Below are 24,307 nucleotides of genomic sequence, written 5' to 3' on the forward strand. Positions count from 1 at the left end.
TTCTTCCACGAAGTCAAGCCGAGCGCGGAAAATAGCTTTTTCATTCCTGCAAGGGAAGATCAGCCGGGAATGGCAGCTGGGGGTATGTGTGATGGGATCCGGAGGTGATGGTGACCGACGAGGGGTTGGCACGCCAAGCGAGCAGCAGCGAAGAAAGTGTGAATTGAACACCCCAGAAAGGTTGTGCTCAGGTCGTTTTGCACTACACATCTGTCATCTGGACGTCACCCGGTTTGTGTGCGAATGCTTTTTTTTTTTCCATTTTTTTGTGAAAAGAAGTGATGAATGAGGGTGATAAATAAAGCCGATGAATAATATTCTCAAGCTGAGCCTTTTGACGCAGGGAAAAAAATATTTTAGGACCTGCTAAGTGCAAACTTCTTTTGTTCTTTGGCAAATGTCCAGGAGGTTTATTTTGCAGTGGAATGTGGTTCATCTTTCTATTCGGGTATATTTTCATTAAACACTTTGTCAGAAGGTATTACCAATCAGTGGTGCGTTTCAATAATGCAACCAGCGTGACATTATAATGGAAAACATTTATTTCAATCAAATTTTTATTTTTGTATATTGCTGGAAGTTTGTTTTAATGGCTTTCGTTACAACCAGAAAATAGACATTCCTTGCTATTTCCCCTGAGTCCAGCAGTTGCGTATGCAGCTTGCATTTATGAGAAATCAGAAGCAAAGTAAAAATGTTCACGACAAACCCACAATAGGCTCTCACATTTGTTTGTCCCCGGTAGCTGGCATTTCAAGATAGATTCCCCGTCAGCTGGCAGGCTCTGTGTAAACTTCAGAGCTCAGAGACATAAAGGCTTCTCAAAATATATTTGCAAACCCTTCCTCCCCTCCGTAGAATTCATTCATTAATTCTACTGAGAATTCACTCATTAATTCCACTGCGAATTCATTCATTCATTCATTCTACTGAGAATTCATTCATTCATTAATTCCACTGAAAATTCACTCATTAATTCCACCGAGAATTCACTCATTAATTCCACTGAGAATTCACTCATTAATTCCACTGAGAATTAATTCATCAATTCCACTGAGAATTAATTCATTAATTCCACTGAAAATTCATTCATTAATTCTACAGAGAATTAATTCATTAATTCTACAGAGATTAATTCATTAATTCTACTGAAAATTCATTCATTAATTCTACAGAGAATTCATTCATTAATTCTACTGAGAATTCATTCATTAATTCTACAGAGAATTAATTAATTCATTCCTTCATTCTACTGAGAATTCATTCATTCATTCTTTTCTAAATAATCCTTCAGTCCTTCAAATTCTCACCCTACGGTAGCCAGTCTCCAATTACATACTTATATCCAATGCATATCTGTTTATTTATTTATTTTTCTTGGCTGTAGAAACGGAGTGCACAAGTACTGGATCTACAGAGAGGCCTCGACTTAACGACTGTTCATTTAGCAACTATTCAAAGTCACAACAGTGATTAAAACCTGACTCGCATTTATGACCATCACAGCTTCCCTGAGGTCACGGGGGGCAAAATTCGGTCAGTTGGCAACCAACTCATACTTGCAACGAGGGTCCCGTGTTCACTCCCTTCCCAGGTGGCGCTTCCGACAAGCAAAGTCAGTGAGGGAAGCTGACAACTCGCCGAACAACGGTGTGATTTGCTTAACGGCCGTGACTAAAAAGGTCAAATAAAATTGGCTGTGACTCACTCAGCCACTGCATCGCTTAGTGACAGAAGTTGCATTCTCAATCGGATCGAGGACTGTGTTTACTGAAGCAAAGTGCTTTTAGGCTTTTTTGAGGCACGTAGGCAAACAATTCCCAAGTCAATCCTTTTTTTTTAATCCCCGCTTTTTCCTGCCCTGCTGGGATTTGAGCCCAGCCTAGAAAAATCTGGCTGAGATGAAATAACAAGATCATATCTTATCTTGTATCACGTTACTGTATTATTTCTCCGCATTCTTGCAAAAGAATCCGGCAGCCGACTCACCCATGGAAAAAAAAAACCTCTGGGTAGGAAAAGCTGAAAGGATCCCACCCCCTCCCCCACCCCCAAACCAAAGAAAATAGCGGGGTTATAGGCCACCAAATCTCCCATGCTGCTAGTCCTCAGTGACATATGACACGACCTTTCCTCTTTCTAGATCCGTCTATAGTGCTTATTCTTCCTGCCAATAACTTCAGCCATTGGGAGAAAAAGTCACTGTGTGGTGCAGAATTGGATGTGAGGTATTTTGAATGTCGTACCGACAGAAGGAATGAGAGAGGAAGGGATGCCACGTGAAACACGGAGAGACAGAGACAAGAAGAAAACCCAAAAGGACACATATAGACTGGGTGAAACCAGGCTTAATAGCAGTGACTGCGAGAGGGATCTTGGAGTCTTAGTGGACAACCAGCTAAATATGAGCCAGCAGTGTGCAGCGGCAGCCAAAAAAGCCAATGCAATCCTAAATTGCATTAACAGAGGGATACAACCAAGATCAAGGGAGGTCCTAATACCACTCTGTAAAGCCTTAGTAAGGCCACACCTAGAATACTGCATCCAGTTTTGGTCACCACACTAGAAAAAAGAAGTTGAGACTCTAGAAAGAGTGCAGAGAAGAGCAACCAGGATGATATTAGGGGACTGGAGGCTAAAACATATGAAGAACGGTTGAAGGAACTGGGCCTGACTAGTCTAGGGAAGAGGAGGTCCAGGGGAGCTACCATAAGTTTAACAACCATCTCGCTTAGCAACAGATATGTTGGGTTCAATTGTAGTCGCAAGTCGAGGACCGCCTGTTTAATTTACCTTTTCGATTAAACTGCAACTACATCCTTCCCGCCCCAGAGTAAACTATGGGGAAAATCAGTACACTGAGTTTGCAACCATGTTGCATAGCACCAATGATATCTCATAGGGACCTTTCACACAACTTCTGTGTGGTTTGTAATTATTATTTTTTAAAATGCTCATCACATCTTGCAAAAGCACAAAAGTCTGGATGAATCCTCTCCCTAATCCCAACTCTTTCTCCAACTGACTGCCCTCTGGATGTATCAGTCTGCATCCAGGCCAACTGGAAGTGATGGGCAGTGTAGTCCGACCCACCTGGAGGGCAACAGGAGGCAAATGGATGATTTCAAGCAGAAAACGTAAGAGATGAGATTAAGGCAAATCACCTGAAACACGAGATGAATATCCGATTCAGTCTTTGATTGGCAGATGCGTCTATGGCGGGGGGGAGGGGTCCAACCTTGGCAACTTTAAGACTTGGGAGGACTTCATCTCCCAGAATTCCCCATAACATGGATGGCTGGGGAATTTTGGAAGTTGAAGTCCTCTGGTCTTTTAGATCAGAGATCTCCAACCTTGGCAACTTTAAGACTTGTGGACTTCAACTCCCAGAGTTTCGTCATTTAATTGTCATCCCTGCAAGCCATCTTTTCTTTTGGACCTCCACACTTTCTACTGTCTACTTCCTATTGTAGGAAAATGGGAGGGGAGAATTATATGGAGTTGGGTGATAGGTAGCCATAATAACATTCTTCTTAGAAAGCCAAGGTCATTTTTGTCGCTGCACCTGGGCGGAACTGGATGGGTGGAATCGTTGTGGCAGTGGGAGATTGGACCATGGGATGGACTTGTGGGTGTAGGGGCAAGTCTTTGAACTTTCAATTGGGTGAGGAAAACTGGGAAGCTTTCAGATTCGTGTTTTCCCAGATGTGCCAACATGGCTCTCTTAATAAATTGAGGAAACACACGTTTTATTTCGTTGGGGGTGGTTTTTTTGGAACCCTGACATTAACCTGAATCTCCTTTAAAATACTTCACCAGCTACCTCGAATCTCGGAGTGCTGTCTACGGTCCTGAGCCCGTGTCGAGTCAGGTGGTGCGAAGACTCAGGGAAGATGAAGGAAGAGAAGAAGCCCACAGAAGGTGTCATAGATGACGGATCTGCGATTTATGTCAAGACCATCTTCTCGCCTTCCCAAGCCGTGGTGCAAGTTGAAGTCCACAAGTCTTAAAGTTGCCATGGTTGGAGACCTCTCTTCTAGATGGCAAAGTAAGACACTCTGGTTCACAGGACCTGCCAACCTAGTTTCCTATCAATGCCAGAAGAGCCCTGAGGTGGGGGTCAGCTAACTTAGTCAACCCCAAGTTACCTATGGTGGCCCACCAGACTTGCTGTGGCATCTGAGTCAACCGGTGTTTGAATGGCATGGTAGGAAGCCCGTTCTCTGCTTCCAGACATCTCCCAAGAACCAAAGGTCAAAGGGCGCCTCTCTGCATGTGACCCAGCATCCTCTTGACCTCGCTCTCCACTCTCATGAACTTGAGTTTCTTCCAAGGGTTGACCGTCTCTCGGCGGCTGCACTGAAGATCTTCCAGGAGCAGGCCCAGATGTTGCTTCACCCGCTCCCTGTCCCAGATGGGCAGGTTCTTCTGGACCACGTTCAGGATGATGGCCCAGTAGTCCGACACGTCTGCTCCCATCGTCAGGTAAATGAGCACACGGAGGCCATCTTGGTTCTTCCTCAATTCGTAGAGGGCTTCCTTGCCTTCTTCGCTGATCTCGTTAAAGTACAAGCTAGGGAGGAGGAAGAGGAAGGAGAAGAGGAGGGAAGCTTTAAGAGCCAGAAGCAGAACAACTCCATGTCTGTAAAGATTCTCCGTCGTCCTGGTCATGGTTGTCCCAAAGGTGCTTTTTCAGGAGGCAACTTGACTTTCTTGTTGTCTCTTTTGAAGAGGTTTCTCTTCTCATCCAAGAAGCTTCTTCAGCTCTGGCTGGATGGTGGGGAAGGGAAGGATTGACACTCTTTGCAGACAGCTGGTCATTTGCATCCTTCTAGAGGGTCTTTGGAGGTTTCTCTGTGTCCTCAGGGTCACCTGAGTGGTGCAAATAGTTCCTGTAGTCTGCAATTCTTTCCCCTCTGGAAATCCATCCCAACTCCCACACCCTTCAAAATGGGTTCATCCCAAATTGTGTAGCTAAAAGTCTGTAGAGATTCTCAGCCATCAAGGAGAACCACTCAGGTGACCCTGAGGACACTGATAAACCTCCAGGTGGCCTCAATGACCCTCCAAAAGGATGCAAATGTCCAGCTGCCTGCAAGGCGCATAAATCCTTCCATTCCCCACCATCCAGTCAGAGCTGAAGAAGCTTCTTGGATGAGAAGCGGAACGTCTTCAAAGAAAAAAACAGAAAAGTCCAGTTGCCTCCTGAAAAAAAAAAAGCACCTTTGGGACAATTCATGTGAACGGACCAGCTCCAACGGGGACACTCGGCTGCTGATTCCAAGGTGAAGAATCCTGGAAGTCACCCCAACAGATCTGAAAGGGGCCTGGTTGGGGAACATCACAATAACACGACATTTTCATTTATGAATTAGCATCCCGCCATTATTATTTTTACAGATAATTGAAGATGGCAAACATATCCAATACACCTTCCTTGTCCTATTTTACCCACAACAACAAGCCTGTGAGGTGGGTTGAGCTGAGAGAGAGAGTGACTGGCCCAAGGTCACCCAACTGGCTTTCTTGTCTAAGGTGGAACTAGAACTCCCCGTCTCCTGCTGATTGGCCCAAAGTCACGTAGTTGGCTTTCATGCCTAAGATAGGACTAGAACTCACCATTTCCTGGCGATTGGCCCAAAATCACCCAATCAACTTTCATGGCTAAGGTGGGATTAGAGCTCACAGTCTCCTGCTGATTGGCCCAAAGTCACGTAGCCGGCTTTCATGCCTAAGATAGGACTAGAACTCACCATTTCCTGGCGATTGGCCCAAAATCACCCAATCAACTTTCATGGCTAAGGTGGGATTAGAGCTCACAGTCTCCTGCTGATTGGCCCAAAGTCACGTAGCCGGCTTTCATGCCTAAGATAGGACTAGAACTCACCATTTCCTGGCGATTGGCCCAAAGTCACCCAATCAACTTTCATGGCTAAGGTGGGATTAGAGCTCACAGTCTCCTGCTGATTGGCCCAAAGTCACGTAGCCGGCTTTCATGCCTAAGATAGGACTAGAACTCACCATTTCCTGGCGATTGGCCCAAAGTCACCCAATCAACTTTCATGGCTAAGGTGGGATTAGAGCTCACAGTCTCCTGCTGATTGGCCCAAAGTCACGTAGCCGGCTTTCATGCCTAAGATAGGACTAGAACTCACCATTTCCTGGCGATTGGCCCAAAATCACCCAATCAACTTTCATGGCTAAGGTGGGATTAGAGCTCACAGTCTCCTGCTGATTGGCCCAAAGTCACGTAGCCGGCTTTCATGCCTAAGATAGGACTAGAACTCACCATTTCCTGGCGATTGGCCCAAAGTCACCCAATCAACTTTCATGGCTAAGGTGGGATTAGAGCTCACAGTCTCCTGCTGATTGGCCCAAAGTCACGTAGCCGGCTTTCATGCCTAAGATAGGACTAGAACTCACCATTTCCTGGCGATTGGCCCAAAGTCACCCAATCAACTTTCATGGCTAAGGTGGGATTAGAGCTCACAGTCTCCTGGTGATTGGCCCAAAGTCATGTAGTTGGCTTTCATGCCTAAGATAGGACTAGAACTCATCATTTCCTGGTGACTGGCCCAACCAGTTTTCATAGCTAAGGCCGGACGAGAACTCACAGTCTCCTAGTGATTAGCGCAAAATCACCCAACTGGCTTTCATGTCTACGGTGGGACTAGAACTCACTTTCTTCTGGTGATTGTTGCAAAGTCACCTAATGGCTTTCACGGCTAAGGTGGAACTACAACTCACCATCTCCTGTTGATCGGGCCAAAGTCCCCCAGCTGGCTTTCACATCTAAGGCAGGACTAGAACTCACTGTCTCCTGGTGATTGGCCCAAAGTCCCCCAACCCGCTTTCATGGCTAAGGTGGGACCAGACACTGTCTGCAAAAATTTCTCAGTGACCCAAAATCATAGCAGGAGTCCAGACATTCCCACACGTGTCTTGGACATCCAACTAAGAAGTGGCATGGCTGAAACTCACTGCACGGTTTCCAGCGTTGGGTGTTTCTTGGCCTCCTCAACCAGGGCCAACGCTGCTTCATCCGTCAACGAATTGTAGGCCACATCAAGCTCCTGCAGATGTTGGTTCTGAGCCAGGTGCTGGGTGATCACCTTCACACCCTGGTTCCCCAGGGAGGTGTGAAGTAGTGAGAGGTTTCTCAAAGAACTGTTGCCAGCCAGGCCTTCAGCAAGGTAGACAGCCCCCTGCTCGGTCAATGGATTGTCTGCAAGCCTGAGGAGGACACGGTGAACATCAACATTGGAGGAGACATCACCCTTCCCATTGCCCAACCTCCCTTAGTCAGATGCCTTCTAGATGGGCCACAGATTCCATCATTCCTGCAACCCCAAGAGAGGTATGCCCTGGTAGGTTTGTTGACGAGATCAGAAGTAATAGCAGAAAGCATCTCCTTCTGCAATCTTCTCTGCTCTCCTTCTCTCGTTGTGGAGCCCTTGGTGCCATCAAGAATGTTGTGTATATAAGATCAAATTTTGTACTGGCCAATCAAGAGTGGTGTCCTGTCACACAGGCACACAGTAATATTTTGCATGCGTTGTCTACAGGGTGCGGGATAGGCTCATAGGGTGCTCCAATCAGGGTATGTTCCAAGAACATCAATCCAGCAAAATAGCTGGACAATTATACCAAGAGAGTTGGAAGATACCGTATTTTTCAGAGTATAAGACGCACCAAGATTTTGAAGAGGTAAGTTAAAAAGAAAGGTTTTTGCCCTCTGCAGGCCTCCCAAACCCTCTGCCCACCTCATTGTTTGTGGAAAACGGGGGCATGCAGAGCGTTTGAGAGGCCTGCAAAGTGCTCCTAGGGGCTGGAAGGAGGCAAAAAAAAATGAGCAAAAAACGCCTCATTTTTGGGGAGAAACGGGCCCGTTTTTTGCAAAAAAACCAAAACAAAACACGGCATCCATATACTTTAGGAGGCTTGTAAAGTCCTCCTGGGGGCTAAGTGGGGGGGGGGCAAAAACGAGCAAAAAACGGCAAAAAATAAATGTTCAAAACTGTTAATACACAATGTGAATAAGTATGAGAATGTACACCTGTAAATGTATGTCTGAGATTATATCAGTATACATATAAACATCTTTGGCTGTCTCCTTCACACTCACCGCAAGGTGTCGACCACACACTTGTCGTGTAGGAGCAGATTTCGGATCTCCTTGCACGCCTCTGGGCCCAAACTGTTGAGCTGCAAACTGGAGGAAACAACAGCACAACATTGGAGTTGCAACTCCAGCATCCTATTATATCGGGCGGCATTCCCTTTTGATCAGGCTGGCAAGCGGGATGGGATATTAGTACCCCAAAACTGGTGGAACGCTGCCCCAGGAAGCTTCCTGGCACTCATCAGGGATTCATCTTCAGTTTCAACCATAAAATAATGTTCTAAATTTCTATCTGATTTTGCCACCCTCTGGTCAAAGTCAAGACTGCAATTTTCTAGATGTTGAAAAAAATACACACTGGAACTGATTCACCAAATGATTACCAAATGTACTAGGCATTTTCTGCAAATAATTTATTTTCAAAGGGTTAAGAATAGTGGTGGCACATGATGTTCTCTTCAATCAACTGAAAACATCCCAATTTTCTGCTCGATCCTTTAAATTCAGCATTAAGTTCTCTTTAAATAAACACTTGCCAGGAAAGCAGGATGTCATAAGAACGGCACATCGGAAGAGTTTCTAAGAAACTAAATGTATTTTTTTTTTAACTTCCTTTAAAAAAAACATGAATTCAAAAAAAAAAAGAGATGTGGGTTAAAACACACAGTTATGTAAAAAATGAGGGTTAAACTTCATAATCATTGCAGAACTCTTTTAAGATTTAATTGCGTGTCATAATTGAAGCTTAACCTTGAGGTGAATTGTGTAAAGGTAAAGATTTCCCTCGCACATGCTTACTAGTCGTTCCTGACTCTAGGGGGCAGAGCTCATCTCCGTTTCAAAGCCGAAGAGCCAGTGCTGTCCGAAGACGTCTCCGTGGTCATGTGGCCAGCATGACTCAATGCCAAAGGCACACAGAACGCTGTTACCTTCCCACCAAAGGTGGTCCCTATTTTTCTACTTGCATTTTTTAACATGCTTTCAAACTGCTAGGTTGGCAGAAGCTGAGGCAAGTAACAGGAGCTCACTCCCTTACGTGGTGCTAGGGATTCGAACCCCCGAACTGCTGATCTTTCTGATCGACAAGCTCAGCGTCTTAGCCACCGAGCCACCTTGGTGAATTGTGTGGATTGTACTAAATTAGAGCAGAAGATACTCACTGGAGTTTCTTGCATCGTAGCAAGATGGGGAAGAGGGTCTTCAAGCTGCCCACATCGAGATGGCAAGAGGCAAGATTGAGCTCCTCGACGTCGTGGCTCGTGGTGCCCACTACGGAAGCCAGGACTGCGCATTTGAGAGGGGTCATCTTCACTGAAGAGAGGTTGATGGTCCTCAAGGATTGGATGGCCTCCGCTGTGAAACGCTCGTTCTGGAACTCGTGCAAAAAGAAGAGGTAGTCCATCAGCTCAGATGGCGGCAAGCCCTTGCGGCTATTCCGGATGACCGTTTTCTTCATGGCCTTGGCGATCTCGAAAGCGGCCAGGTTCTTGATAGGACAGCCCAGTTGGTCCAAGATGGCCCGGTTACGCCGGGACAGCAACCCGCCCATGAAAATGGGGAAGAGCTCAAAGACCTCATCATCGGAAGCTTCATCCGGGTGGCGCATGGGACCTTCCACCCCAAGGATGCTGAAGTTGATCTGGTCCAGGACATCCTCGTTGAAGTAGTCCTCCTCTTTGAACATCTCCACTGCCATGGTGCGGGCGATGGTGTCCCTGTCCTTGGTACTGAACCTGCTGAAGTAGCGGGGGAAGATCTTGATGAGGTTGAAGAGGAGGGGCAGGATGCGCAATGGCAAGAATTTGGTGACCAGGCTAAGCACCAGGGCCACATCTTCACTGACCTTCCCAATGATCTCAGAGACTTCCTTGCCCACCCGTTGCACCAGTGTCTTCTTCTCCCCCAAGACCACGTAAAGGGCAGCCAGGTACTCTTGCATGGCTGGGATGGTGAAGACGAAAGTGTGCTCCTTGCCTGACTGAACGCAGGGAGTCAAGAAGAAGCGGAGAACATCACTCCGGAAGGTGTTCAAGAGGTTCAGCTCGCTCTCCGTCTTCATCTCCACCTCAAAGCAGCGGCGGAGATCCTTCTCCGTGAAGCAAGTCTGCCGAGACATCACCCCTTCGTAGGCCAACTTGCCCACCGTCTTGGCCACATACTTCATCATGGAGATGTTGGAGGGATCGGTGCTGTCCAGCACTTCCCCGCTGAAGTTGAGCCGTAGGAAGCTGGTGTAGATGCCCGTCAGCGTTTGAGTCGGAGGCACCGCCTTGGTAAAATAAAGGAAGTGCAAGGTTGTGCAGACCAACCAGCAATAAGAAGGGAGGAAGCAGGCGGCCATGATCTGGTTGTGCCTGTCCAGATTCCTGGAGAGCATCTCCACCAGGTTGCTCTGCTCGTTGGCCTGCTCTGCTGTGGGGGGACCAGAGGTTCCAGGGCACTCAGGCTGCTGTAGGCGCATCTGGAAGTAAAGCTTCTGGAGGTTGAGGTCCGAGAAGCCACAGACTTCCACGTAGCGTCCCACAAACTTGCTGGGGATCCGGCGTGCTGCAGAAGGGCGAGTGGTGACAATGATGCTGGCCTGGAGGAATGGAAACAAACTAGAGTTACTCCCAAGGCCCAGTGATGTTCAAAGAGGCTTTCATGGTGGAACAGAAGAAGATTTGAGATTATGAATCCTAATGATGGGAGCAGAGAACTGGCGCAATTTAGTTTCTCATCATCATCATCAACAACTATAATTCCCCCCTCGCATCTTAGCCACTGAGCCACCACGTCCCTTCTAGAGTGGTTAGTAATCAATAAATATTTGTAGCTCAGGGTTGAAATGAGGGGTCCTTGGTGGTCTCTGAGCTTGGTGGTTTTCTTGCAGACATTTCATTACCCAACTAGGTAACATCATCAGAGCTAGAAGGCAGTGAGTTTGCTCTGAAGCCCCCTCCCTTCTAGCACAATGATATTACCTAGTAATATCTTGTAATATTATTCTGGATAATGAATTATCTACAAGAAAAGATCCAAGCTCAGAGAACACCAAGGACCCCACAGTCCTCTTCTTCCTTTTCTCCTCAAATCCCATTTCCTTCTAGCACGGGTGATGTCACCTAGTTTGAGTAAGGAAATGTCTGCAAGAAAATAACCAAGCTCAGAGAGCACCAAGGACCCCAAAGTCATGTTCTTCCTCCTCTTCTTCCTCCTCCTCCCCTCCTCAAACCCTTCTAGCACTGATGATGTTACCTAGTTGGGTAATGAAACATCTGCAAGAAAACTGCCAAGTTCAAAGAGCACCAAGGACCCCTCGTCCTGGTTAACCTTTGTTTTACCTGTATCCCACCTGTCTTCAGTTCAAAGCAGACGAGGTAAGAGATAGCAAGGCAAAGACCACCCAATTAATATATATTTTAAGGGTTTGCCCTGCACAATTAAAAAGACGATTTGTTGTATTAATATTAGTTTTGTACCAAAATGGACGATACTCAGATGATACATGGTGCGTGTGATGATATTGATGTATGTATAAAAAAACTTTACCCAATAACAACAACAAAACAACAACAAGATTGGCTATATGGAGAATTAGACTAGATTAAATAGGGAAAAAATAGAATTAGGGGGAATATTGTTATACATGATTTTGTATAAAGTGAATGTCAGAGGTTAAGATTAGATTTTGAAAAAGGATGATATTAGACATGCCCAAGAACAAGATTATGACGATTAGAAGGATGTAGTAAACATTAATTGGAAAATGAAGGAATATGGGTTGATATCAATATATATAATAACACTAGACTATGTTTGTTTGATTAATGTAATAATGTTTCATCTGTGTTAATATTGGTGTCACACCTGCAGCCATCTTTTCTTTTGGATCTTTGACCTGCCACATTTTCTATTATTCTTTCATGCATTTTCCTATTGTGGGAAAATGGGAGGGGGAACTGTAAGAGGTTAGATGCTATGTAGCCATAACAAAATTCTTTCTAGAAAGCCAAGGTCGTCCTTTGTCTCTGCACCTGATCGGAACTGGGTGGGTGGAAGCTGCCAGCATGGCAGTGGGAGATTGGACCATGGGATGGACTTGTGGGTGTGGGGAGGGCAAGATCTTGAATTTTCAACTGGGTGAGGGAAATTGGGAAGCTTTCAAACATGGCTCTCTTCATCAATTGGAACTTTGAGGAATCCTTTGCCTCGGACTCTGATTTACTTTTGGATGCTATTTGGAACCCCGATGTTTGATTTTGTACCAAAATGAACAATACTCAGATGCCACACTGTCCATGCAATGATATTGGTGTATGTTTTAAAGATAAAAAGCTTTACTCAAAAGAAAAAAAGAACGATTGGTTTCCACTCCTTAGTAGAAACCGATTCTATCCCACGCAACTCTTACTTCGCGAACCTGAAGGCCACCGATCTCAGCTGCCTCCTTGGGCAAAAGAGAAGGGAGAAAGAAAGCAGGAAGAAGAAGGACAAAGTGTGGAATTCTGCCCATCCCTCCCTACCAACCTCGGGCATCATGTACTTCCTGAGGAGGTTGACGACAATGGCAGCTGGCAAGAGGGGCTCATTGGGGTCACAGCAGAGCTCAGTGCGGGCCAGGCGAAAGTTGAGGTTGAGGCGGTCAAGGCCATTAAGGATGAAGAGCACTTTGAGGTTGGTGGAGCCAAGCAGTGGGGCCACATCCCGCAAATGGAGGTATTTCTTGGTCACCAGACGGCGCAGAGAGACGGGGCTGCTGCCCTGGGAAAGGTCTTCGCAGGAGAAGGGGAGGAGCAGCTCAAACTGAGGAAGGCTCCCATGACACCAGTCCATCACCATCTTCTTGATGAGGGTGCTCTTCCCAGTGCCCACCGTCCCGTAGAGGATCACGTTCTTCACTTCTTGCCCGCAGAGGTCCTCGTCAAAAAGGTTCTGGAGACCAATGGTATGAGAGCAAGAACCTTGGAGTTGGTTCTGGATGGTCAGATCTGGAGAAGGCTTCAAGATCTCCTCCAGGGAGCTCTCCCGGATCACTGGATTGACGTGGGTGGCGTCCAGGGCGAAGGAAGGTCCAAACTGCCTCTCCTCGTTGGGCTGCTGGCGAAACCAATCCGCCAAACTTTTCTTGTGTTTCTGGATGGCTTCTGTGGAGGACACAAGAGAAGGAAAGGTGAAGAGGAGGTACGCTCCTTCCCTAATATCCCTAGAGATCATGGGTTGTAACTGGTGGACTTTCATGACCCACCAACCCTCCAAGGAAGGAGGTCCACAGGTTTACCAGAAGTTGCTACGTTCTTCGGCACTCTCTGGTTTGGCTTGGGGGAAGCAGGCCGAGATGTTGCCTCTTGTAACATTCCTGGGTAATGGGTGAAGTTCCTGTGGAGGAACAAAACCGTTACAAGAATTTGGTAGCTCTGATGCCAAGATTAACTATTCCATTCTCTCACCATATTCAAAATTAGACAAGGACGCCAGTTTTTGAAGCGCTCTGGAGACCAGACATGTCCTTGGGGAGCCACACAAGGTAAAAGTATAGACCAGGAGTTGGCAACCTTGGAAAGAGCCATTCGGACTGTTTCCCACAGAAAAGAAAACACCGGGAACCTCAAAGCACTCCCCATGCCTGACTATTTCCTGAGTGGCCACAAAATGAGTGTCAGGCCTCCAGTCACTTTCCTTTTAGGATCTTTGGCCTGCCACACTCTCTCTTATTTTACTATGCTGTTTCATTAGTGGGAGGGGGAATAGTAAGGAGTAGAATGTTGTTGTCAAAATAAAACATTCCTTTCTAGAAGCCCAAGGTCCTTCTTTGTCTCTGCACCTGACCGGAAGTGGATAGGTGGAGATGCCAGCGTGGCAATGGAAGATTGGACCATGTGATGGACTTGGGGGAAAGATCGTGAGCTTTCAACTGGGTGGAAAACCCAGGAAGCTTTCAGATTCGGGTTTTCCACAAATGCACCAATATGTCTCTCAATAAATTGGAACTTTGAGGAAAGCTCTGCCTTGGACTCTGATTTAATTCTGGATAATATTTGGAACTCTGACAACTGGCATATGTAATTGAATTAAATGTTCTGTTTTCTTCTGAAACTCGCATGCGCACGCCGGAAACAGGAAGACCAGCTCTTGCGGTTTCCGGCACTGCCACATGTGCGAAGGCCAGCTGATCATTGTGCGTGCATGTGTGCCAGGAGCCCAGAAAAGGAACGGGCAATGCCACATGTGCCAGGTGGCATGGCTCTGCGTGTCACTTCGGGCATGCGTGGCACAGGTTCGCCATTACGGCCCCAGAGGAAACATCCTGTCCACCTGGAGCTGAGCACCTCACAGGTGTGCTCTTACCTGAGCGGAGATGCCAAGCAGCACGGAATCTGGTCTAGGTGAAGTATTCTCTTGAAGAGTGGGCCTCTCCCTGTATCTCAGATCAAAGAAGACCCAAAAATAAGCATTCGTGAAATTACGCATTTGTTCCAGACAAATTACATGTTATACTTTAGCAATTATGAGGCAAGGGGGGTGGAGTTCCTTTTAGCCCACTTTGGGGAAAGATGTTGAAGATTTAGCATCCCATGATGGGACTCCGTGGACGTCCACAGTGAGGCATGACTAAGCCACAACACATAGGGGAGCCTGTGACACATCAATACTTATCCTCATTTATGTTTTTTTTCTCCTCTTTGTATCTTACTTTTGAATATATACTTACCGTATTTTTCGGAGTATAAGACACACCTTTTCCCCCCTTAAAAGAGGGTGAAAATTTGGGTGCGTCTTACACACTGAATGTAGCCCCACCCACCCACCGTCCCCCACCCTTTGGCCTCTGCCTCCCAGCAAGTTACCTCCTTGCAGTTAACAGGGAAAATGGGGCTTGCAGAGGCTGCAACAGGCTATAGCAGTCAGGGATAGTCATTCATTCATTCATTCATTCATTCATTCATTCATTCATTCATTCATTCATTCTCAACTTCAATGGATTCTGGACAAGAAGCTCAACTATTGCTTACAAAGATCCTCCTGAAGCATCCATTGAAGTCTTCTTCTCCCTTCTTTGGACTTTAATTGGCCCAATGGGAGCAGAAACGTCCAAGTTAACACCCCTCTGGGCTCGGAAAAGAAAGGAAAAATAACATGGTCCATAGCTCCCTTGCCATTCCAACCCAGAACCCAATCCTTGCTTACCCAACATGAGATACAGGTGTCTTGCCAGGGATGCAGCCCCCCTGCTTCTCCCTCTAGGGGTTCGGGGCTTCACTCGGCTGTACTGGACCCCCACCTGGGGAAGCCAGTGCTTGAAATGCATGACGCCAAAGTCCGGTCCTTCAACTGAAAAAGACATCAAGGGTCAGAGGTTTTGTGGTCCTGGTGCCTCCTACTTTGAAAGACTTATTTGCAAAATTTGCCCTGGGTTGCTGGCCCAATCTTCCCTTCTAAAATCAAAAGGACAGGTCATAACAGGAAGACACCATCACAAGCAAGACACAAAACTCACTGACCTCGGCCAGTGAGCACAAATCCTTGCAGTGCATTGAAAAAAGAAGAGTTAATAGCAGGAAGCCGGGAACGAGAGAAAGGAGAATTGGAAATATATCCGAGGATCTGCAGAACCAGTTGCTTTTTTTAAAAGGAACCTTCTGTCAAATGCACACCTGCTGATCTACCGCTTTCTCCCCCAGATTCTCATTACCAAAGTCTGAAGGACAGGTCCGTTTCTGTTTTGTCTTGTCAAATGCCAGGCTGACGTAAGGTCTGGCTCCCTCCTCCTCTTGGCCCTTCACTAGAGTCCCAACAGGCAAAAAATAACCGTGTTTTCTCCTCCTCTTCTTAAAGCCACAGAAGGTTTTCTGAGCAAGCCAGAAGGACACTTTGGTTACAGTTAATACCACTCTATAAAGCCTTAGCAAGACCACACTTGGAGTCCTGCATCCAGCTTTGGACATCATACTATAAAAAAGATGCGGAGACTCTGGAAAGAGTGCAGAGAAGAGCAAACAGGATGATTAGGGGACTGCAGGCTAAAACATGGAGAACGGTTGCAGGAACTGGGCCTGGCTAGTCTAGGGAAGAGAGGACCAGGGGAGACAGGATAGCAGCCTTCCAATACTTGAGGATCTGCCCCAGAGAGGAGGGGGTTAAGCTATTTTCCAAAGCACCCCGAAGGCCAGACAGGGAACAATTGATGAAAACTGACCAAGGAGAGATTCAACCTGGAAATAAGGAGAAATTTCCTGACACTGAGAACACAATGGAACAGAAGTTGCCTTCAGAAGTTGTGGGAGCTTCATCCCGGGAAGCTTTCAAGAAGAGACTGGACTGCCAGCGGTCAGAAATGGTGTAGGGTCTGCTTGGGCAGGGGGTTGGACTAGATGACCCAGAAGGACTCGTCTGTTGTGTATTGAATGCATATAGTTGTGTTAAGCCCTGCTAAAGTGAAGCTAACATTTAGATGTTAGCTCCGCTCCTTCCGTCAGAAACTTAAAACCCACCTATTCCAGCTAGCCGGCTTGGCCTAATTCCACCTATCCCACCTCAGTCCTATTTTTAAATTTTTTAAGATTGGTTTTAAGGTCTGTTTTTTAATTTTTATAAATTGTACAGGGGCTGTTTAATCTGATTTTTACTTATGTGTTTGATTGTTTATATGTTTTAAATTTATGCCTGTACACTGCCCCGAGTCCCTCCGGGGAGAGGGGGCGGTCTAGAAATGTAATAAATTATTAATTATTAATAAATTATTATTAGATGATCCTAACTGTTAGCTCCAACTGTTTTGGAGGGAAACTTTGAACATTCATATTTGGTTTTTCAAGCGTTATGATTGGTTAAGACTCTATGGGCCCAGAGTAGAAATCACTGGCATTTACCTGCAGTTCCTCTGTTCCAGTTTTGAGTCAATACATTCTGTTGTAGCTATGCTGGTCTGGCTCTTGCCTACAGAAGCCCATTGTATAATTCCTTCCAACTCTGTCCAGCTGTTAAAAGAGCAGCTGAGTTGGTGGGCCAAGCCAGAGGAACAGCAGACAAACTTTTGTTCTGTACTTTGCAACTAACAACAACAAACAACAATTGGTGGCTGCAGCCTCTTTTGCATGGAGCTGGACTTCTGCTCTAAACCCCCCAGAGCTTCAACCTCAAACTGTCCACCGTGGACCTCACCCCATTCCTAAGAGGTCCGTAAAGGGGGCGTGCATAAGCGCACCAGCGTGCCTAACATCCCTGCCCTACGGTCCCCATTGATTTGTACTCATTTCATGCGCTGATGTCCTTGTTTATACTTACGCCTGTTTGACAAACTAAACGTTTGTCACATGTTTGACAAACGAAATAAAATAGAAACATAAACCAAACAAATAAATAACTTCTCGTGTACAACTTCACTTGCAACTTCCTGGCAGGGCTCATCCGGGCACAACGCCAACCGCTCAGCCAAAATCAAGGCAAGGCTGCCACCTACTGCAGTGAGGAAAGTGGCACAAGGCTTCCCAAAAACCCACAAATGAATTCAGCCATTTTTGGTGTGTGTGTGTGTGTTTTTTGGGTGGTTCTCCTTAGTTAGGCCTGAGTACTCGGATGATTTTTTTTGGGGGGGGGGCAAGAATCCAAGGCTTGGCTTCCATCCCCGACCCGCCCCCCAAGCATCCCTCCTTTCACCCCCCAAGCCAGCCTGCCCCACTGGCAGCTGCGGTTCCAGCTGTGCTGTTTTTATCTGGTTGCGAAGAGCTTCCGGTTCGCCCCCTTCTCCCCCCCCCTCCAATTCGCGCTGGGTTTCGCAGCTGGGACTTTAATTTCAATTTCAATCCTAAGAGAAGCTGGAAGGGATCTTGGAGGTCTTCTAGTCCAGCCCCCTCCTGCTCAAGCAGGAGACGCTACACCCTTTGTTTAGATACGTAGTAGGTCGCCCCTTCCCCAAAAGGGCACCCGGCACGCCCTGATGCTGCAAAGGGGCCCGAGCCGTTGCCCACTCCCCTCCCCCCAAAAAACCCCGAACCACGCTCCCCCTTGGGCGGAGTCACCTGAGATGAAGAGGGTCTCCCGCGGGTGGTCGCAGCCCCGGCGCGCTCGGCTTCATGGGGGGGGGGGACTCGCCAGCAGGGGGATCTTGGGGGTCCGCTCGGGGAGAGAGAGGCAGCCAAGGCGCTGGGGTTCCCCCCGCTTCTCTCTCCGGGGCGGTTTTCTGCGCTGCCCGGGCACTTCCCGCTGCCTGGCTGGCTGGGCTCGGCTTCCCAAAAGCAGCCGGTCGGGAGGGAGGGAGGGAGGAGCGGTCGCTGCTGGAAGCCATCCCGGCGGCTGCAGGGGCTGGACGGCCCCGAGGCGATGCGCGGCTGGCAGCGGTGCCAGGAAGAGGGAGGGAGGGAGGGAGGGAGGGTCGCCCGCTGCCCAGCCGGGCTGGGTGGGACCTTGAGCCCTCCTGGCCAGGACCGACTGCGTGATCTCAGAGGGGCCCCGCGGGCTGTCCGGGAGAGTTGCCTGAAGGCGAGGCTCCTGGATCAGCCTGGTCAAGGGGCTGCCGTGAAGATGCTCCTGTCCCCCTTTATTCGCGTCCCTTTCCTGCCTTCTTCTTCGTATTCATGTTTGTTCTTCTTCCTGTCGTCTTGTAGGTGAGTGACAAGCAAAATGAACGCAAATAAAAGCCACGGCTCCCACTCACACATTCAGGGCATGAAAGGTCTGCGAGAAAACCCACCAAGCTCAGAGAGCACTAAGGACACACAGACACACACACACACACACACACACACACACACACACACACCCTGCTCCCAATCCCCTTTGCCTCTTCTCTGCAAACTCCCCCTCCTTCCAGCACTGATGAAGTTCCCTAGTTGGGTCCTGAAACGTCTGCAAGAAAGCTCAGAAAACAGCAAGGAGCCCACCGTCCTCTCCTTCCTCCTCCTCTCCACAAACCCCTCTTCCACCTTGGGCAATGAAATGTCTGCAGGAAAACCACCAAGCTCAGAGAGCACCAAGGACCCCACAGTCCTCCTCCTCTTCCTCTCCACAATCCCCTCTTCCTTCTAGCACTGATGATGTTACCTAGATGGGTCATGAAATGTCTGTAAGAAAGCAACCAGGCTCAGAGAGCACCAAGGACCCCACAGTCCTCCTCCTTCACCTTGTCCTCCTCCTCATTCTCCCCTCACTTCCTCTCCACAAACCCCACTTCCTTCTAGCACTGATGAGGTTACCTAGTTTGGCAATGAAATGTTTGCATGAAAACAACCAAGATCAGAGAGCACCAAATACCCCACAGTCCTCCTCCTCCTCCCTCCCCCACTTCTCCTTCTTCTCCTCCGCTCCCCAAATTCCATTCCCTTCTAGCACTGATGAGGTTACCTAGTTGGGTCATGAAACGTCTGCAAGAAGCACCCCCACAGCTAATTTAAGAAGTCCCCTCTGGAAGATGGTGGAGAATGGGGTGGGGGTGGGGGGAAGGATGCAAACTTTCGAAACATAACAAAGTCTTCCATCAACTAGACAAGAGGCGGCATATTCTGGGCAATAGAAGTATAGGCTAGGCTGGCAAATTGGCAATGTCCTAATCGACCCAACTCTTACAATCCAACCAGAATGTTCTCTGCCCTCCCAAGCAGAGAACTATGGAGAAAGAAAATATATTAAGATGAATATTTTAAGTGAACATAGGTGGAAATCTACCCTTTTTTGAAATTCTAGAATTGTGTCACGGGGTAAATTCCAAGTTTATTACTTAGGCCTGAATATGTATAAGAAATTTTGCTATTATCGTAGCTCTTACTTTCAGAACAAGTTTCGTTTTTCAAAAATGCATTTTTTGGGGTTAGTGCCAAGCTGCTTAGAACAATGATAACTTGCTTTGAAAGCTGCAAATATAGAATGTTTCCAAAGGATCAAATCCACAAATACGAATACCAAGAACAAAGAAACACCAGGAAAAACAGAAATTGGCTATTGTTTATTCCTAAACATTTGCAACTAGTGAAGGTGTAGCATCGTCAGGCATTACGCTGTTAAGATTTGAGGGAAGATATCTCCATCCACCTTTCCGAAAATAATTGTGGAAATGAAAGGTAGAAAGAGAAAGAGGGAGGGGGAGAGAGAGAGAGAGAGAGAGACATTTATATTTTGCCTGAGTTTGGGGTAGGAGCAATGAATGGCCAACTGAAATCATAGCACCAACAAAGAAGTTTTAAAACTCCTTGCGAATAAAGCTGCGAAAGGAACAGTCTCTTCATCAATAGATCAGATCGGTTTTCTGCAACTTGTCGATGTGTTGAGATTGCAGCTTTTCAATTTCCCAGTTGCCAGTCGCTGCAAATTGCAACCTCAACATATCTGGAGGTGCGCAGGGAGCATTGCTTGGGGGTGGTGGTGGTGGGAAATCTATGGAGATTCTCAGTCATCCAGGGCACGGTTATCCCAAAGGTGCTTTTTCAAGAGGCAATTGGAACTTTCTTGATTTTCCTTGGAAGACGTTTCACCTCATCCAAGAAGCTTCATCCGTTCTGACTGAAGTTCTGACGGTCAGAATGGAAGAAACTGCTGGGATGAGAGGCGAAATGTCTTCAAGGAAGAACCAAGAAGTCTGCTTCCTTCTTGGAAAAAGCACCTTTGGGATTGCTCAGGGCAGTGTTGGCGAACTTTTTCCCCCATCGAGTTTGCTTGTCGTTCAATGGTGAACGTGGGACACCGAAACGGATGGTTGCCACATGCCCACGTTTTGATCGCGTGACGTGGGGATGTTGCAACGGTCGTAAGTGCACGGGCTGTTTGTGACCTTTTCCAGTACCGTCATAACATTTGAACAGTCATTAAACAAATGGTTGTAAATTGAGGATGCTAGGAAATCATCCTGGGCCAATTTCAGATGGGTATGAGTCAGTGGTGGGATTCAATTTGTTTTTACTACCGGTTCTGTGGGCGTGGCTTGGTGGGTGTGGCAGGGGAAGGTAACTGCAAAATCCCCATTTCCTCCCAATCAGCTGGGACTCGGGAGGCAGAGAATAGATGGGGGCGGGGCCAGTCAGAGGTGGCATTTGCCGGTTCTCCGAACTACTCAAAATTTCCGCTACCGGTTCTCCGGAACTGGTCAGAACCGTCTGAATCCCACCTCTGTATGAATCCCTTTGGGGGAAAAAAAACATCTGAAGACCACAGATGTTTTGAGAGTTTTCCCTCCCTCCTTTTCCAGCATGATGGGACTTCCCTGTTCTCTCCTGCTGCATTTTTGCTCCTTTGCCTTCAAAGTCCCATCTTGGATATTTTGCAATTCCTGCTCGCCATCTGGATGGATAAAGGACTCTTTCATTCCTGAGAAGATGCCCACGACCGGGGTGGGGGGGGGGTGAAATCTGGCTTTAGAGTTTTCATTCATCCATTTGCAGAGAAGCAGCCCCCTCCCCTGCCCCCAGGGGCACCTGCTGTTCCCACAGCCATAAATGGGGTGCAAAGATCCCAGCAGGGAGCCTCACGGAAGCCAAGGCAACGTAGGACGAAAAGGAAGAGGGTTATTGCTGCAGTAGAGAGAGGTTTTCTGGGTGATGGAGGAGGGCCAAGAAGGGGAAAGGGGCTCCTTGGGAAAAATTCCCTTGATGGGCCAGAAATAGAGAGAGGGAAGGAGGGAGGGAAGGGGAAAATAAAGGAAGGGAGGAAGAAAAAAGAAAGAAGAGAGCGTGTTTGTGAGACAAAGAAAGAGAAAGGGAAGAAAGGAAGGAAAGAAAGTATTAGAAGGAAAGAAAAAGAGAAAAGAGTGTTAGACAAAGAAAGAAAGAGGAAGGAAGAAGGAAAGAAAAGAAAGAGACTTGTGAGATAAAGAGAAAGGAAGAAAGGAAAGAAAGAAGGAAAGAAAAAATGTTAGACAAAGAAAGAGGAAGGAAGGAAGAGAAAGAAAGAAAAGAAAGCATTATGAGACAAAGAGAAAGGAAGGAAAGAAAGTGTTAGAAAGAGGAAAAGAGAAAGAGAAAAAAGAGTGTGTGTGAGATAGGAAAGAAAGAAAGATTATAGAAGAGAAGAAAGCCTACAAAATTTTTAAAAATTATAAATTGGTCTCTCAATATTTTCAGACAGGACAAGTGAAATAATGTTAGGCCTGGTTAATCACACAGGCTTGATCTAAAGCTCCATCATCCCCAGCGTCCAATGGCTTCAGGGCACTCACAGGCGCATTGACGGTCCCCACCATGTATCTGGCAGCAGACTGCTCTTGATTATGGAAGTTCCATTCGTTCCCTCAAGAGCTTCGCTTTTCAAACCAAACAGGAACAGGAAGTTGGTGGTCAGGCACACCAACCCCAACCGTTCCTACAATCTGCCATGTCATTTGTTCTGAGTGACAGAGCTATGATCTGTCAAGAGCCAACGGATCCCCAGGGCCCCAAGGGCAAGAGATCAGGAGAAAGACGTGCTGGGGAGGAGCAGCAATTTTGGGGTCTTTCCTGATCAAGATGAACCTCTCCCACGATTGAGCTGGTCCGGGAAAGACCATCGCTTTCCTCAGACCATCAACAGTGGACAGCAGCCTGACCACTCCCACCAAGCCTTTGTGGCATTGCAGGAAAACATTTCCGGCCTTTAATTCTTGTGGGCGTGGACGATGGGGAGAATCTGCTTCTTCTCCAAAAGATTGTCCTCTCTGGAAGATCTGGTGCTTCTTAACACTCTCAAATACTGGAGAGAGAATAGAATAGAATAGAATAGAATAGAATAGAATAAAGAATATAGAATATAATAGAATAAAGAATATAGAATAGAATAGAATGAAAACTAGAGAATAGAATAAAGAATAGACATAAGAATAAAATGGAATACAACAGAAATAAGAATAGAACAGAATAGAATAGAATAAAGAATAGACATAAGAATAGAATAGAATACAATAGAATAATAGAGTTGGAAGGGACCTTGGAGGTCTTCTAGTCCAACCCCCTGCTTAGACAGGAAACCCTACACCACATCAGACAAATGGTTGTTCAGTCTCTTCTTCAAAGCTTCCAGGGATGAAGCGCCCACAACCTCTGGAGCCAAGTCGTTCCTCTGGTTAATTGTCCTCACTGTCAGGAGATTTCTCCTTAGTTCTAAGTTGCTTCTCCCCTGGATTAGTTTCCACCCATTGTTAAACGAGCAGCACTGAGAGAAAGCTAGGAAGAGGTTTTGATGAACACACATCCTTGATTGTCTCAGAATTTTTTAAAAAAACCATGATTGCGACACCCAGAAAGAAATAGCGAAGGGCCCTCAGATGTTCTAGGACCAGCGATGGAGATCTGAGAAGGTTGAGAAGATCCCCAGAAGTCTGAAATGGCATTTTTTCCTCTACGGCTGCAGATAGATAAGCAGGCAAGGTATTTTCCCAGCAGACAGGAAGTGTTCAACTGGAGCAATTCACATTCCAGGCAAGCTCCACTTAATTATAATCTCCTGTAATTTCTTCTGGTTCATCAGGCCGAACCGGTTTCGAATTATGGTTTCATAAACCGGCCACCCTTGATTCACCGCCTCTATTACTCCAGCGTGAATTCCCACCCCAGCTAGTCCTCGACGTACGACCCCCGATCGAGCCCACGCGTTCTGTGGTTAAGCGAGACTTGTGTTAAGTCACTTTTGCCCTCTTCAACAACTTTTCCAGCCACCCCTGTTAAGTGAATCGTTGCCATGGACAAATGAGTAACTCGGTTGTTAAGTGAATCTGGCTTCCCCCCTCGACTTTGCTGATCAGAAGGGGATCGCGACCGTCATGAATGTGAGTCAATTGCCAGGGGTCTGAATATGAATCACCGGACTCCTCGGATGTTGCGACCGTCGTAACTATGAGCCAGTGGCCAAACCTCTGGATTTTGATCATTGGGACCACAGGGATGCCGGAAAGGTCGTAAGTGTGAGAAACAGTCAAAAGTCACTTTGTTCGATGCTGCTTTGAACTTTGAACGGTCATGAAATGGACAGTCGTAAGTCGAGGACTCTGCTGTCTTCAGTTGATGCACACAAGAAGGGTTTGTGCTACCCAAAGCTGCCTTGGTTTCAGGGGGTGTTTCTGTCTGCATTTCTGCCGGTTCCGTGCACGGGCGATTTGAGTGCGCAGTTGCCTGTCAATAGGTCTGCGCATGTGCAGAACATTAAAAATGTCAAAGAAAAACATGCCGGAGCCACTGGAGAACCGGTTCAGGGGCTTGGCAAGCCTGCTGTCCGTACCGGTTCGGAGACCCAGCCGCAATTTTCACTAGAGCA

At 47.0% G+C, this 24,307-nt stretch overlaps 1 protein-coding gene across 4 annotated transcripts; it reads right to left on the reverse strand.

Annotated features, from left to right (window-relative positions):
* Positions 1-2,033: 2,033 nt before the first annotated feature.
* Positions 2,034-18,316, reverse strand: NLRX1 (NLR family member X1). 4 transcript variants are annotated; one of them, XM_081960528.1, is made up of 10 exons: positions 18,121-18,316; positions 16,972-17,153; positions 15,290-15,433; positions 14,450-14,519; positions 13,383-13,480; positions 12,632-13,248; positions 9,283-10,703; positions 8,126-8,212; positions 6,982-7,233; positions 2,034-4,573 (listed from the first exon to the last, which is right to left on the reverse strand). In XM_081960528.1, exons 3-10 carry the CDS (start codon positions 15,408-15,410, stop codon positions 4,255-4,257), a joined length of 2,985 nt encoding a protein of 994 aa, XP_081816654.1. In that variant the 5' UTR covers positions 15,411-15,433; positions 16,972-17,153; positions 18,121-18,316; the 3' UTR covers positions 2,034-4,254. The 4 variants fall into 4 exon arrangements, with proteins under 4 accessions (XP_081816654.1, XP_081816653.1, XP_081816655.1 ...); XM_081960527.1 differs by lacking the exon at positions 16,972-17,153; XM_081960529.1 differs by lacking the exon at positions 18,121-18,316 and having other exon boundaries at positions 16,972-17,190.
* Positions 18,317-24,307: the final 5,991 nt, after the last annotated feature.

Source organism: Natrix helvetica (assembly GCF_964273705.1).
Source record: "Natrix helvetica genome assembly, chromosome: 8".
Taxonomy (NCBI): domain Eukaryota; kingdom Metazoa; phylum Chordata; class Lepidosauria; order Squamata; family Natricidae; genus Natrix; species Natrix helvetica.